The sequence below is a fragment of the Mirounga angustirostris genome, unplaced genomic scaffold (assembly GCF_029215605.1).
Source record: "Mirounga angustirostris isolate CCGP_5_RB_7025 unplaced genomic scaffold, mMirAng1.0.hap1 SCAF_15, whole genome shotgun sequence".
Classification (NCBI taxonomy): Eukaryota; Metazoa; Chordata; class Mammalia; order Carnivora; family Phocidae; genus Mirounga; species Mirounga angustirostris.
The window spans coordinates 11,423,920-11,439,231 of record NW_026991723.1 but is presented as its reverse complement, the minus strand read 5'-3'; the positions used below and the strand labels follow the sequence as shown (position 1 = coordinate 11,439,231).

Sequence of the window (15,312 nt, the reverse complement as noted above, 5' to 3'; positions counted from 1 at the left end):
AGAAATGGGCTGCCAACCACTCCCAAATCCTGCTGCTCCCTGACAGTAACTGGCACCCACCTAGGGGCAGCCTTTAACTGGGGCAATATCTAGAAAGAATAGAACCTTTAAGTGATGGAAGTTGGGAAGAGACTGCCTTTTAAAATTCCCTGCTGAAGCTCTTCCCCGAGTGGCTGACTGTAAGTAGTCTGCAGACTATCGACAAGGGGACTTGAGGATGCCAAAAAATTAATAGCTAACTTTTAAAGAGCCATGCAGGGACCCAAGACACAGATAATCGCTACAATCTCTGAAACAGAAAAAGCCAAAAGAACTGAACTGAGCTCTTTCAAAGTGTTCTTTCTCCGATCCGAATATCCAAAGCACAAAGTACACCCCCTTCTGCCCCCCCGCCCCCGATCCCCTCTTCCCTCCAACATATCTCACCTCTAATTGCAGATCCGGAACTGTAGGCTCAAGAACATATCTCTCTGGAAAGTCTATGACAATTTTAGAATTAAGAAGAAAAAAGTGATACATCTCTTGAACGTTTTGTGCCAGGCACAGTATGGGACCCTACAGATGTCAAGATGATTGGGCAAGACCCCTGCTTTCTAGCTACTCGAGGTGCAGCTGGGAGGATATAACTGCAAACAGTTATTACAAAACAAAGTCATCCATGATATAACAGAGGGCAGGGTGATGAGGGAGGCCTGGGAAGGTGTCACGAACAATCAGTGCCTAGGAGCATGGGGAAGAGCAATGACAGAGCGGTTTCTGGAATGAAGACCTTCTAGAGTGATCAGCATGGACAGAAAGGAACAGGGATGGACATATTCCACGGGACTGGAGTTAGGTGTGAGTTGCATAGCAGGAGATGGGACAAGAGAAGCCCACGGGGGACATACCCTTTATGGACTCGTATGTTGTGCTGCGGAGTATGGATTTTCTCTGTACTAATGGAAGGCTCGTAGAAGACTGTAAGGGGATGAATTGCCCAGCTTTGTTTATTTTAGGAATACAAATCCATGAAGGAGGGTCTTAGGAGGTAGTATCAAAATGTGAATGTTTTCCAGTCCTGGGGCTTCTCCTCCACCTATCTCACCAACTCCTGGGGACCCACGGCTCAACAAGTAGGAGTGGAACCCTGGCCCTCTCCCGAGTTCCAAATCCACCTTTCTCACTATCCACTAGATTCTCCCCTTCAATGGCTCAAAATATATCCAAACTGACCTGTCCAAACTGGAAGACCTGATTTTCCTTCCCAAACCTTTCCTCATACCACTTCTCTCTGCCATCTTGACAAATGGCCACAACATCCACCCAGGTGCTTGAGTTAGATTCTGGGGATCATCAAACATTCTGGTCAGGCCCTCACTCCCGTTTGCAAACATAGCTGGTCTGGCCTCGTATAGCTCTTAGCTTAGGCCACCACTGATTTCTCTAACTCAGGATTTCTCAGCTTAGCGCTAGACACTTGGGGCCAGACAGTTCTTTGTTGCAGGGGCCTAGACTGCGCATTGTAGAATGTGTAGCAGCATTCCCGGGCTCTAATCCACTACAGGCTGGTAGCACTTGCCCGCCGCCCCCCGCCCACCCCCACCCCCCAAGCTGTGACAGCCCTGTCTTATGTTCCCTGAGACATAATATGGGGCTTAGTTGAGAGCTACTGCTCTTACTCCATTTTCCCTCTGCTTCCTTGCCCAGGACCCTCCATCACACTGGCCTCTCCTTCAATTCCTTGAACCCATGAAGCTCCTTCCTGCTTTCAGGACTTGGCACATACTGTTTTCACTGCCAAGAACATTCTTACGTCTAGTCTTCTGTTGGCTGGCTCCTTCTCACACTTGTGATACCAGCCCCCATGTCACCTCCTTAAAGAGGCTCCCCGAAATACTTTATCTAAAAGGGAGCACCCCTGCTCTTGCTTATTTTCTTCATAGCATTTTTAAGTTGAAGTATAACTGACATATAACATTGTATTAGTTTCAGATGTACGACATAATGATTTGATATTTACATGTATTGCAAAGTGACCACAATACATCTACCATCAGTCACCATACAGTTACAAAATTTTTTTTCTCATGAGGACTGTCACGATCTACTCTTGGCAACTTTCAAATACGCAATACAATATTGTAGTCAATATAGTAAATATATATATGATATATGCAATAATGTAAGTCATAATCACCATGCTGTACATTATATCCCTGTGACTTATAACTTCAAGTTTGTACTTCTTGATCCCCTTCACCCATTTTGACCACCCCCTACTCCTCTCCTTTTTGGCAACCACCAATCTATGAGTTCTGTTTTATGTTTGTTTTTAGATTCCATGTATAAGTGAAATCATATGCTATTTGTCTTCGTCTGACTTATTTCACTTAGCATAATACCCTCAAGGTCCATCCATGTTGTCACAAATGGCAAGATTTCATTCTTTTTTTATGGATGAGTAATATTCCATTGTGTATGTGTATATATATGTATATGTGTGTGTGTATCACATCTTTTTTTATCCATTTATCTAACAATGGACGTTTAGGTTGTTTCCATGTCTTGGCTATTGTAAATATCGCTGCAATGAACATGGGAGTACATGTATCTTTTTGAGTAAGTATTTTTGTTTTCTTCAGATAAATACCCAGGAGCTAGATCACAATGGTAGTTCTATTTTTCAACTTTTTAAGAACTTTCATACTGTTTTCCACAGTGGCTGTACCAACTTACATTCCCAACCAACAGCGCCAGAGGATTCCCTTTTCTACACATCCTCACCAACACTTGTTGTTTCTTGTCTTTTTCATAAGAGCCATTCCAACAGGTGTGCGGTGTGGATCTGATCTGCATTTTCCCGATGATGAGTGACGCTAAGCATTTTTTCACGTGCTTGGCCATCTTACGTCTTCTTTGGGAAAATGTCTGTCCAGATCCTCTGCCTATTTTGAAATCATATTGTTTGGTTTGACTGTTACTGAGTTGTATGGGTTCTTTACCTAGTTTGGATATTAACCCCTTATTGGCTAGATCATCTGCAAATATCTTCTCCCCTTGAGAGCCTTTTCATTTCGTTGATGGTTTCCTTCACTGTGCAGAAGCTGGTTTTTAGTTCGATGTACTTCCATTTGTTTATTTTTGCTTAGGTTGCCCTTGCCTTTGGAGTCAGGTTCAAAAAATCATCACCCAGACCAAAGTCAAGGAACTTACTGTCTATATTTTATTCGAGGAGTTTTATGGCTTGAGGTCTTACATTCGAGCGTGTAATTCATTTTAAGTCAATTTCTGCATACGGTGTAAGAAAGTGGTCCGCTTTCATTCTTTCGCATGCCACTGTCCACAGTTTTCCCAGAGCCAGTGTCTGCAAAGCTGTCCCTTCCCCATTCTATAGTCTTGCTTCCTCTGCCATGCATTAATTTTCCATATATGTGTGGGTTTATTTCATAGCACTTGAAACGTTAGTAATCATTTTATTATGTTTATGCCTTCTGGTTTGTCTCTACCATGACAATGAGAGCATTATTAGGGCAGGGACTATGTCTGTGTTGGCTTTTGTCCTACCCCCCAGGTCTGGCGCGGTGCTAAGCTAAGTAAGTATTTGTCAGCTGAATAAATCAGTGAACGCATGGACAGACAATCAGATGTAGGTCTTCTATCCCGGGCACTAACCACCATGCTTAACAAATGATGAAGTCACAGGATGAAAAAGTAGCTCGGGAGAATCAGAACGTCACCTGGACAGGCTGTATGTCAGCTGGGTGCTCAAGAGCCCAATGCTTCCCGATCCAGCATGCACAGCCAACAGCCGCACAGCTTGGATGAGTAAAAACCACTCCCATAAAAGGAAGAGTGGGTGATCTTCTCTTCACTGAGAAAAAAAAGCACAGGTAGGCCCTGTGAACAGTTAAAAATCTTCCTTATAACTGAGCCCAATTTGTGTCGCTGGGTGTCTGGATGTATCTATGTATTGGGGATTAGGCATAAAAAGATAAAGAAGGAGCAAGAATCTTAATTCCACAGTGCTGAGACCACAGCCACCTTCTTCTGCCTCTCTCCTTAATGATGCCTTGAATGTCTCAGGGACAGCTTCCGTGCAGAGGGCTGGACTGTCTTATCTGCCTTGTTTAGTATAATAAAAGCCACAGACACTGGCTCCGCAGACAGCGAACTTGCCAGAAAATACAGGTGTACCATCTGGGGAAACTTGACTCCCACACAGGAAAATAACTTTCCAAGGATCCACCCTTCAACCCAGTGCTTTCTTGATCAGATCTTTCGAGCTACTGAGCAGATTATTAGTGCGTTATTACTCTTCCTGTGACAGTCTGAAGAACAGTCAGGTTTGAAACGTGTTCCTCTCCTAATATGACAGTTCAAAATACATCACCCCCTCCAAGTGGATCTCAATTTTTAGTTCTGGGCTCAAGATTGGTTTTTGAAATCATTACTTTGTCATTTTATTTCCAGTGTTCCGCACAGTGCCCCAGGGATCAGATTGTTTTTCATTTCAAAATTAGTATGTACTTTCTAGAAAGAGTTCTTTTGAGGCTACAGTTCAGATTCTACAGTCAGAGGAGAAACACACTTTGGACAAGGCAAGGTGGCTTTTGAACCGCTGAATCGGGGAAAACACGTTTGAAAATGATTCAGGGGCGCCTGGGTGGCTCAGTTGGTTAAGCGACTGCCTTCGGCTCAGGTCATGATCCTGGAGTCCCTGGATCGAGTCCCGCATCGGGCTCCCTGCTCGGCAGGGAGTCTGCTTCTCCCTCTGACCCTCCTCCCTCTCATACTCTCTGTCTCTCATTCTCTCTCAAATAAATAAATAAAATCTTTAAAAAAAAAAGAAAAAAAAAAGAAAATGATTCAGTTCTATTTTGGTCCCATTCCAAAGGTGGTTAGTTTCATCTGTCCCACTGGCCCCCACCATTCTAGTGGATAATTGAGAATGTTCCATTTTAATGTCATAGGCACCACAGGCTTCAGAAAATACTGCAGTGGTTTGGGTCTGACACACCCCAGAGAGAGATGGTTGGGGTTCACATCCCAGCCTTATTCTGCCACTTACTTTGGCGTCCTGCAGCAGATAACTGAACCTCTCTGTACCTCAGTTTTTCATCTATAAAATAGCAACAGGGTTGTTAGCAGATTAAGTGAGTTAATAATTCTTAAGTGCTCAGACAGATGTCTGGCATATGCAAAACCCTTGATAAATGTTGCTCTTATTATTAACAAAGCATTTTAAAATTGCTTCTGATGGATAATAACTACGCCTTTCTTTGTTGAATTAGGTCTCTGGCTAGAATAAACTCAATGGAATTCGATATATAAGATTCTTCTAGCGACCAATGATTCTAACTTCTTTTTTTTTTTAAAGATTTATTTATTTATTTATTTATTTGAGAGAGAGAGAATGAGAGCGAGCACATGAGAGGGGGGAGGGTCAGAGGGAGAAGCAGACTCCCCGCCGAGCAGGGAGCCCGATGCGGGACTCGATCCAGGGACTCCAGGATCATGACCTGAGCCGAAGGCAGTCGCTTAACCACCTGCGCCACCCAGGCGCCCCAATGATTCTAACTTCTTAAAACAGCAAAAATTATGAATAAGCACATGGCAAACATTCTACTACTGTTTGTGAAGTCGACAGAAGACTAGAACCTAACCCATGTTGCTGGTCTTCTTTTCTGGAATCCACAATCAAGAATTGTAGAATGTCTCATTTCTGTGTTCTCCAACAGCTTCTAAGAAACACATTTAAAAATCTCTGTTAAGTGTCCAGGAAAGGGAAATGGGGTGGTAGCGATTAAAATGCACAAGCAAGGGGTGCCTGGCTGGCTCAGTCAGGGGAGCATATGACTCTTGATCTCAGAGATCTTAGTTCGAGCCACACGTTGGGTGTAGAGATTACTTACAAATAAAATCTTAAAAAAAAATGGACAAGCCATAGGCCTTGGGACAAGAGATCTGCTGGCTAGAGCAGAGCCCCCAAGCTGTGCAAGGAGGCATGGAGAACGCCTGGGTATACTAAGCCTTTTAATTTAAAAACAAAAGCTACACTGTACCTTGACAGCAGGAGCTCCGGCTCAGATGGCCCGGCCGGCTGCAGAAACACTGAAAACCCCAGCCTCCCGCCTGCCATGACCACCAAGCTCAACAATGGAGTCTTTGTTGTTGCCCCGAAGAAAGCTGTGCAGCACGTTTAGAGTATTTTGGGGACACCAATGCAATGCTTATTGGAATCAGGGACAAAAAAAAAAAGATGGAAATTCCATAGTTAATCAGAATGCAGACGTGTAGCAAACCTGGGTGGCTTAACACATAGACACTCCCTCCAACGTGAAGGTCAAAATAGGTCACTTAGAAATGCAGAAGCCAAGGGAACACCTTGATAGGATGGTTTGGCTTCTCCTCCTATTTGAAGCTGCCTACTGTTTCTGCCTAATTACCTGAAATGTATGGCTTGCAGGTCATAAAGGCAGGTCTGTAATCACTTGCCTTCGGACTTAGGGAGGAAGAACTCAAAAGCACAGGTCATGCTCTACGGAAGCTGCAGGGTTTCAAGGTAAGATCTGCGCAGGCGGGTGGATGATAATGGCAAATGACTCTACATGCTTCTAAACCTAATGGGATTATTGACAAATGTCCCTTCTTTGAAAATGACGTAGCTCATCTGCTTGCTGCTCAATTTAAAAAAACATGATGGCAGCCCAGTATCAGGAGCACATCCTTCTCTTATTCTGAAGCCACGGCTATGTGGAAAGCCACAGAGTCCTGTCCCAGCATTCCCTGTCTGCTCTCCCATGCCCAGGCCAGGCTGGAGCCAGCACCAGGAAGCTAACTGACCCATCTCCTCATGAGCCCAGCAACCAGGAAGCTAACTGACCCATCTCCTCATGAGCCCAGCAACCAGGATGCTAACTGACCCATCTCCTCATGAGCCCAGCAACCAGGAAGCTAACTGACCCATCTCCTCATGAGCCCAGCAACCAGGAAGCTAACTGACCCATCTCCTCATGAGCCCAGCAACCAGGATGCTAACTGACCCATCTCCTCATGAGCCCAGCAACCAGGATGCTAACTGACCACCAATCTTCTCATGAGCCCAGCCCATGGGGAGATAGTCACATGTGACTGCCTTGCTCAGTACTAACAGAACTAGTCGGACTGGAAATCAGAGGCCAAGGGACCTCATTTTTGCAAAGAAAGTGAATCACACACTGGTATTCTATCTTTTCCAGGATGTGTCCAATACTCCCTGCATGATGAGGCAGTCAGGGTATGTATTCATGACATTTCATCAAGGGTAAACATGAAGATTCAGATCAATTAGCGAAAATGCCTAAGGTTATACAACCAAGATCTAGAACAGCGAGACTCATATCCACCCTCTTCTTAAAAGGATAGTTGGGTTTGGGCAAAGTTTTTCAGCCCTGCCGCGACTAACATTTCAGTAATTATCTGTTGTGGGCACCGTCCTGTGTGTTACAGGGTACAGCACGGCTGGGCTCCACATCCTTGATGCTGGCAGCACAAGCCCTCCAACTGTGACAATCAAAAATGTGTCCAGATGTCACCAAATGTTCCCCGGGAGGCAAAGTGGCACTGGTTGAAAACCACAGGGTTAGGGTGTTTTGGACTAAGGTGACTAGAAATAACAATGGGAATGCCAAAAGATCGCTCTTCCTAGAGACCACTGTGGTTGCTATTCATGAGAACTGCTGCCCAGTGCACAGGAAAACATGTCTCAGTTAAGCTACAGAGTGGAGCTCTACCAGGGCACAAAGCAAGTGTCTTGTTTGATGGAAGTGATGGCTCTCCAGATTGTGAAGGGAAGGAAGAGCAGTCAGGGCAGGGGACGTATGTCAACCCCCACTCCCATCTTGAAATGTTATTTATTCAATTCCCATGGTTCAAAATTAACCATATATACAGGTATATACAGAAAAGTGTTCTCCAACTCAAGATTCCCACCACCCAGTTCTCCCTGGAGGCAGCCAATGTTACCAGTGCCCGTGTGTGTTCCCAGAGATATTTCATAAAGGAGCTTGTATTTAAATAAACCCTTCTTCTTAGATCAAAGTATCTCTGAATCATTACCTTACTTATGTTTAAAAAATCGTAAAAGTCATCTCTCCTTGTAATGTGGTAAGGGGCTGGCATTATTCCCTCTTACCCCATCAGCGTCTGCTTCTGCTGACAGGGAAACTGGCTGGGACACTAAAATTAATGAACAACTGAGGCCAGAACACGACAAAATGGAAAAAAACTAGGGAAACTGGGTCAAGGACACCAGATCCTAGTCTGCCGTTCTGAGGGCTGCCATCAAGTGTGCCAGGCATGGTAGAAATCAAATAGAAGGACTGATTGTTGGGGTGCTGGTGCCAAAGGCAGGCAGCCTCTTCATCCAGACTGAAGCAGTCATCAAAACCAGAATCTGGGGCGCCTGGGTGGCTCAGTTGGTTAAGCGACTGCCTTCGGCTCAGGTCATGATCCTGGAGTCCCTGGATCGAGTCCCGCGTCGGGCTCCCTGCTCGGCGGGGAGTCTGCTTCTCCCTCTGACCCTCCTCCCTCTCATGTGCTCTCTGTCTCTCATTATCTCTCTCGCAAATAAATAAAATCTTAAAAAAAAAAAAAGTAGTAAGTCAAGTGGCGCCTGGGTGGCTCAGTTGGTTAAGCGACTGCCTTCGGCTCAGGTCATGATCCTGGAGTCCCGGGATCGAGTCCCGCATCGGGCTCCCTGCTCAGCGGGGAGTCTGCTTCTCCCTCTGGCCCTCCCCCGTCTCATGCTCTCTCTCTATCTCATTCTCTCTCTCATAAATAAATAAAATAAATAAATAAATAAAATCTTAAAAAAAAAAACCAAACCAGAATCTCCAGGGGGGTGAAGATGTGACTGTGGGCAGGCCCAGGATGGAAGGAGAAGTAGAAGACGGAGGGGCAAGAGGCCTGGAATGTCCACCTTGGGTGGAGCCTTGAGAGAGGAAGAAATGCAAATGGCAGCAGTAACAAATGCCCGGGTCAGTCCATGCCCAGCTGATGGGGAAACAATGACCAATTCCAATGAACAAGTCACCCAACTGGGACATCATATGGCCAGAGATTTTAATCATCTCCCTGACAGAGAAGTGCGAAGTGACCTGGGATAAGTCAGTGAATCACTTGGACATCTCTTCGTTTTGGAAGAGTGGGGGAGGGGTGGGCAATTTCTTCACGTATAAAACATAGAAACCTCAGATATCCAACATCAGTATTTTCCCTTAGCTTAGAACATTTTTTTTTTTAAATTTATTTAATTGACAGACACAGCGAGAGAGGGAACACAAGCAGGGGGAGTGGGAGAGGGAGAAGCAGGCTTCCGGCTGAGCAGGGAGCCCAATGTGGGGCTCGATCCCAGGACCCCGGGATCATGACCTGAGCCGAAGGCAGTCGCTTAACCAACTGAGCCACCCAGGTGCCCCAGAACATTCTTAAAGTGAACTGATGTCCTGCCTTCTGTGTCCATTGAAGTTTCTCACCTCATTAAAAAAAAAAAAGTATTCCTCAAATTTCTGCAGTTCTATCAGTGTTAGCACATTTCTAGTAGTTAGCGCTGGAAACTTTCAGGTCAGCCTTCATTGTGATTTGTACTGTTATTTCTTCATGCCATTAATCTCCCAACCAATGTGGTACTTCACTGCCTGGAACTGCGCTGTCCAACATGGTGGCCATTGGCTTAACTACACTGAAATTTAACTAAAATTAAAAATTCACTCCTCAAACTGGACACAGATTCCAAAGCTCAACAGCCACATACAGCATGCTCCTCCTGTATTAGTCAGATGACAGGACATTTCCATCATTGCAGAAAGTTCTAAAGCACAGTGCTGGCCAAGAACATAAAATCCACACCCCTCAAACTAGCTCTCAAGGCTACCTGTCACTTAGAGCCAGCACATACCCCCCACATCGCTTGCACTTTCCCTAAACACTGACACTTGGCTTTGTCCAGGCAAGGCTCTCCTCTTCTCCAAAAAATCATGTTCAGTCCTGATTCTGTGCCTGCGCTCATCGGATTCCCCACCACTGAAACAAATCAATTCGCAGTCACCCAAGGAGTGGGATTTTGCACCGTGCCAGAAAACCATGAGGCATCTACAAAATTTGCATCCTAGCAAAATGCTCTTGCTAATGAAGGAGTTGGAGAAAAGGTCTTTTCCCCAGAAGACTGTAATAAGCTTTGGGCTCGTCAGCACTTGCTAGAGGATTACATGAAATGCCACTTGCTTTGGCACTTAATACCCATTTGAGTCATTGTTTAATTTTTTCATGGGGGTCTTTTTTACCTTAAATAAACTGTATGGTCATAGAGGGCAGGGAGCAGGTCTGATGTGCATTTCTTTTGCATCTTCCTTTCTTCCTACCTCATGTCTTTCCTCAAACAGTGCGGAAGTTGCAGACTGGCCATCGTGTGAAGGTCAGGCATGATCAGTAATCTGTACCTTTACCCAGAGTGTAGTTCTGAAAAATTCTCAATCGGCTGCCAACGTTTAACAACTGGGAGATTTTGCATCGGAGCGCACGTTTTAGTTTCTTGAAAATCAGTGTGCCTGGGCGGGCACTCACACATGGCCCTACTGGATGGTACTGAGTGCCACTTGCCCTTTTAAAAAAGACATATTCTCCGGTTGACTACTTCCCCCAGGTTAGTTCCCTCCCCTGTCACTTGCTTGGCCACTGCAGGCTCTTGTGTTTACAAGTCTTTCGGAAGACACACGACTGATGAGCTGAGAATGGAAACACTACATTCCGTAAACACAGCCAGGCAGCCTTTAATGCCCGGCCTTCGTGGGCAATATGCTTGTTTGAATTCTTGTTTTCGACTATGAGCTGGAGACATGAGCCTCACCCACAGATTTTAGCTATTCTTCTTCAGCTTATCGAGAACTGGTTATGGATTAGGGAAACGGCTAATGGAAAGAACAAAAAGCAGCCAGCTTCAGGAATCATGCGCAGATAATCAAGACTCAGAGGATAGCGCTGTCCCATGAACACTGAGTGTTCCCTACAAACGTCGAAATCCCAGCACCCGTGATGCTGAGTGTGGCTGGCAGCTGTCCAATCAATCTGGGGCTCAATACAGGAAGCCCAAGCCTCCTTGTTAACTCTAACCCATAGCGATCTCTCCTCCTTTGAACTCTTTATTACAGACTACTGTGTTCTAAAGCTGTTTTCATGTCCTGCCCCTCCCACTTAACCGTAAGGTCCTTATAAACTCCTTTGATATCCTTCCCCTGTCCAGCACATAAGGTCTGGTGGTTCTTCACCTGGATTGCTTTCAGTCAGAGACAAAAACCCAACGGGTCATCAAAGCTCCTTATTAAAAAGGTGCATACGTCATCGGGCCTTTAGGACCGGGAAAGAAATGTAACTTCCAAGTATTTGTAAAAGGGACAATACTTAATGAAATGCAAGGTGGCCCTGAGGGCACTCGGCTAGTCTATTAGTTACACCTTCCCGGTTGTTTGTCATTTGCGTATTGGCCCAGCACAAATCTTATGTCTTCATGAAGGTCATCGGTAAAAAATATTAAGCTACACAGGGTCAACTCAAGCACCATGCTGGTACAGCCAAGATGACAGGAAGCAAAACCTTCATTCGTTGGAAACGTTAGTCCAACCAGCTGCAAGCCTACCACTGATAATATTCAGTCCGTATTTCTCCACCTTGTCTGATCGCAACAATGTTCCTGGTGCCCTTAAATCAAGATTCATTAAGCTTGAGAATTCTCCTTATCTGTGACTAATTTAATGACTCTCTTGTAATAGAAAATGTAGTTAATTTGACATAAACTGTATCTTTATGAACCTCTGCAGGTTTGTAAAAGACATGTGTTGCCTCTCTAAACGTACATACACCATATGTTGACTAACCCGTCCTGAAATTATGCCAAGGAACAGAGCCACATCTGGTTTCCAGAATGTACCTTCTCCTCATTGCTGAAAAGAGGGATGATATTTATCTCCTGCTTTTTGCTACGTCTTCCACTGTCCCAATTTTTCCAAGCTCACACTCAGTGGTTTCTCTATCCTAGCTTCAAGTTTTTTCATTTGGGAAATGGTTCATCTGGGCCTAGAGACAAACACTTTCCAACAGCCAGTGAGACCTTTTTTTTTTTTAAATAGGTGGGTTTTTCTTATTTTCTTATTTTTTTTTTTTTTAAGATTTTATTTATTTGACAGAGAGAGAGAAACAGTGAGAGAGAGAGCACAAGCAGGGGGAGTGGGAGAGGGAGAAGCAGGCTTCCTGCTGAGCAGGGAGCCCGATGAGGGGTTTGATCCCAGGACCCTGAGATCATAACCTGAGCTGAAGGCAGACACTTAATGACTGAGCCACCCAGGCGCCCCAGCTAATGAGACTCTTATCACTTCTGGTAACTCCACTACGAACACCTCCAGTGTGAAGATCTCTTTGCTTCATGGAGAAGACTTAAATTGAGTAGTTCAGCTGAGCTGTTAAATGTGTAAAAACAACACTTTCTCTGCGTAGCCCCTTCTTTCTCTGCATATCAACACCGTATTTATTGAGGACTAAAGACTCATGCACTGTACTGTCTTTTGGTGTTTTTCTCAGAGAAGCTAAATACGTCTTCCTCCACTGATTATCTTCCTCTTAAAAACAGAGATCATCCAAAAGCTCCCGATGCCACCACACACTAAAAAAATAAACCATAGGCATTTTTCTGTCAAGTTTCCTACACCTACTCTTATTTATTTGGATTGGCATTATTTGCAATCTAAATATCTGATTTTTAGTTCTTATAACCTTACCAATACTGTGGAGTCAAATACGCTATTAGAGGTCTTCATCACAGAATCATATTCATGTTACTGAATACGTGCTTTACTAATTTGTGGGCAAGACAAACTGAGCAAACTCCAAGATCTCATGGTCACACTCCTTGTGTTACTTCTGCATCACTAAAGAAGTCCTGTGGGTTGGAGGTCAGTCAAGAACCATAGCGCATCTGGATGGTGCCTGAGAAAACCACCCGAAACAGATCTGAAACAGTGACGGGCTGGCAACTTGATCATCTCTCTGCTGGTTCTCACGCTTGACTGAATTTACAAGGAGCCTTGGGTAAGAGAGATGGGATTTGGTTTTCTACCTGGGTCTACAAATAAGTAAGCGTATATCGCTGACTGAATTTACTAGGAGCCTTGGGTAAAAGAGATGGGATTGGGATTTGGTTTTCTACCTGCGTCTACAAATAAGTAACCATGTACAGTCTGTGGCCAGACTGACAAATTTTATACCCTATCACCAGGCACATCTGAGCTCTTGAATCTTACCCCTACTCTGCCCCAACCACACCATCACTTTGGACGGCAACTCCCTGGTTATATTTCTACGTTTGGCTGAGCAGGAAAGTCAGAAGAAATGACTTATCAGGAAAAAGGGCAGAGTCTCCCATATCAAAATGGAGCAGGAAATATGATAATTCCATGACCCAAACGAACATGTGGTTGGATCAGACGGTTCGTGTACTTTATGACAACAAGCCTTGCTAGCTATCCATGAAGGAGTAAAAGGCAAATGGAAAAGTTAAGATAGAACAAACCTTCAATACACAAACGTCCTACTCCCAAGACAGAAGGAGGGCAAGGACTTTTAGAAGTAAAATGTACAGTCAATTTAGAAGCAGGAACAGTGGTGCCTGAGAAGATAGACTCCCCAGTAATGTGTCTGAACATTAGCTTCCTTGCCAGGAGCGAAGTATTTATCAAAGTCAAAGAGTGGCAAGGTAAGATACCCTGGAACATCTGGAAGGGGATTTTTGTGAAATGGGCTGAAGACAGGGAATCTGAGAGGCTTAGAAAGGGATGGGGCAGAATTTCATGTTCCTTTTTTTTTTTTTTTTTCCAAAATACAAAGGTAAAAATTGTGTAAAATTTTGGTGGGAAGTGGCAAGTCAGTTAAAAGATTCACATACCGGGGGTCGGGGTGCCTGGGTGGCTCAGTTGGTTAAGCGTCTGCCTTCAGCTCAGGTCATGATCTCGGGGTCCTGGGATGGAGACCCAGGTCAGGCTCCCTGCTCAGCGGGGAGTCTGCTTGTCCCTCTCTCTCTGCCCCTCCCCCTGCTCATGCTCTCTCTCTCTCAAATAAGTAAAATCTTAAAAAAAAAAAAAGATTCACATAGTAGACACAGAACACTGCGCACATATAAGGGCTTTCTTCTTAGGAATAAGAAGGGTCTTCAAATAATTGCCTTCTGTCAATGTTCTATAGCATGGTAACTGCGGTAGGTGGAAAGATGCTCCCCACCCACCCACCCCTGCAAAGAAGTCCATCTCTTAATCATTGCAACCCACGAATATGTTATATGTCGAGGAGTAGTTAAGGTTGCAAAAGAAATTAAGGTTGCCAACCAGCTGATTTTAAAATCGAGGGATTATTCTGGATTATCTAGGAGGGCTACAAGCCATCCCAAGCATTCTTGAAAGTGTCAAGAGTGATATAGCCTGAGAGAGATTCAGCTGGTCTTTGCTGGTTTGAAGTTGGAAGGGAATCATGAGACAGGGAAGGCAGTCTGGAGAAGCTAGAAAAGACAAGGAAACGGACTCTCTCCTAGAACCTCCAGGAAGGAATGCAGCCCTGGAGACACCCAGATCCCGGCGCAAGGAGACCCATGTCAGCCTTGTGACTATAGGATCATACATCCGTGTCATCGGAACCACTGAACATGTAGTAATTTGTGAGAGCAACAAGAAGCTAAGGCACTAACTTACCCACAACTGCTTTATAGGGAGAAAAGGCCGAGGCGAGATTAACATTCCAAGCAATGAAAGTGTTCCTTTTTCTGAGCTGAAGAAAGAAAACAAAACAGTCACTCACCTTTTTATAAGTTTTTTCTTCACTCTGTTTTCCAGGTGCGGCATCTCCATTTTCAGCAGCAGACGACATCTGCAAGCGCAAAATGGACCGCTGTGAATTTATGACTCTGCTCTGAAACACCACAGACTAATGATATTGTTAACTGGAGAATCGAGTTTGGTTCATTACGTTTTTGTGGTTATTACTGCTGTTTCCACGAAAGGAAGAGATTTCTCAGAATCTAAAAAAAAAAAAAAAAAAAAAAAAAATCTGTGTCCCTCAATCTCTCCGAAATAAATCTTTACCTCTAAATCATTTTGGTAGTACACTTTATTGGCCCCCGTGTGCTCTCCCAAAGGTGGGATCGAAGTCCCAGTGCAGATCATGGGTACAAGTTTCTTTCGATAACGTCTTAAAAAAAAAAACAAAACAACAAAACTTTCTTCTAATTAAAGATACTTCCTATAAAAGCATTTGGAAAGT

General features: G+C 44.4%; 1 protein-coding gene across 9 annotated transcripts in view; it reads right to left on the bottom strand.

Annotated features, from left to right (window-relative positions):
• Positions 1-15,312, bottom strand: part of PIP5K1B (phosphatidylinositol-4-phosphate 5-kinase type 1 beta) — a 307,231-nt gene that overhangs the window by 167,779 nt on the left and 124,140 nt on the right. For all 9 annotated transcript variants that reach the window (XM_064579700.1, XM_064579702.1, XM_045882212.3 and 6 more), the window contains exon 3: positions 14,851-14,919. In XM_064579700.1, the coding sequence (XP_064435770.1) occupies positions 14,851-14,919 (69 nt within the window). The remainder of the gene's footprint in view (positions 1-14,850; positions 14,920-15,312) is intronic.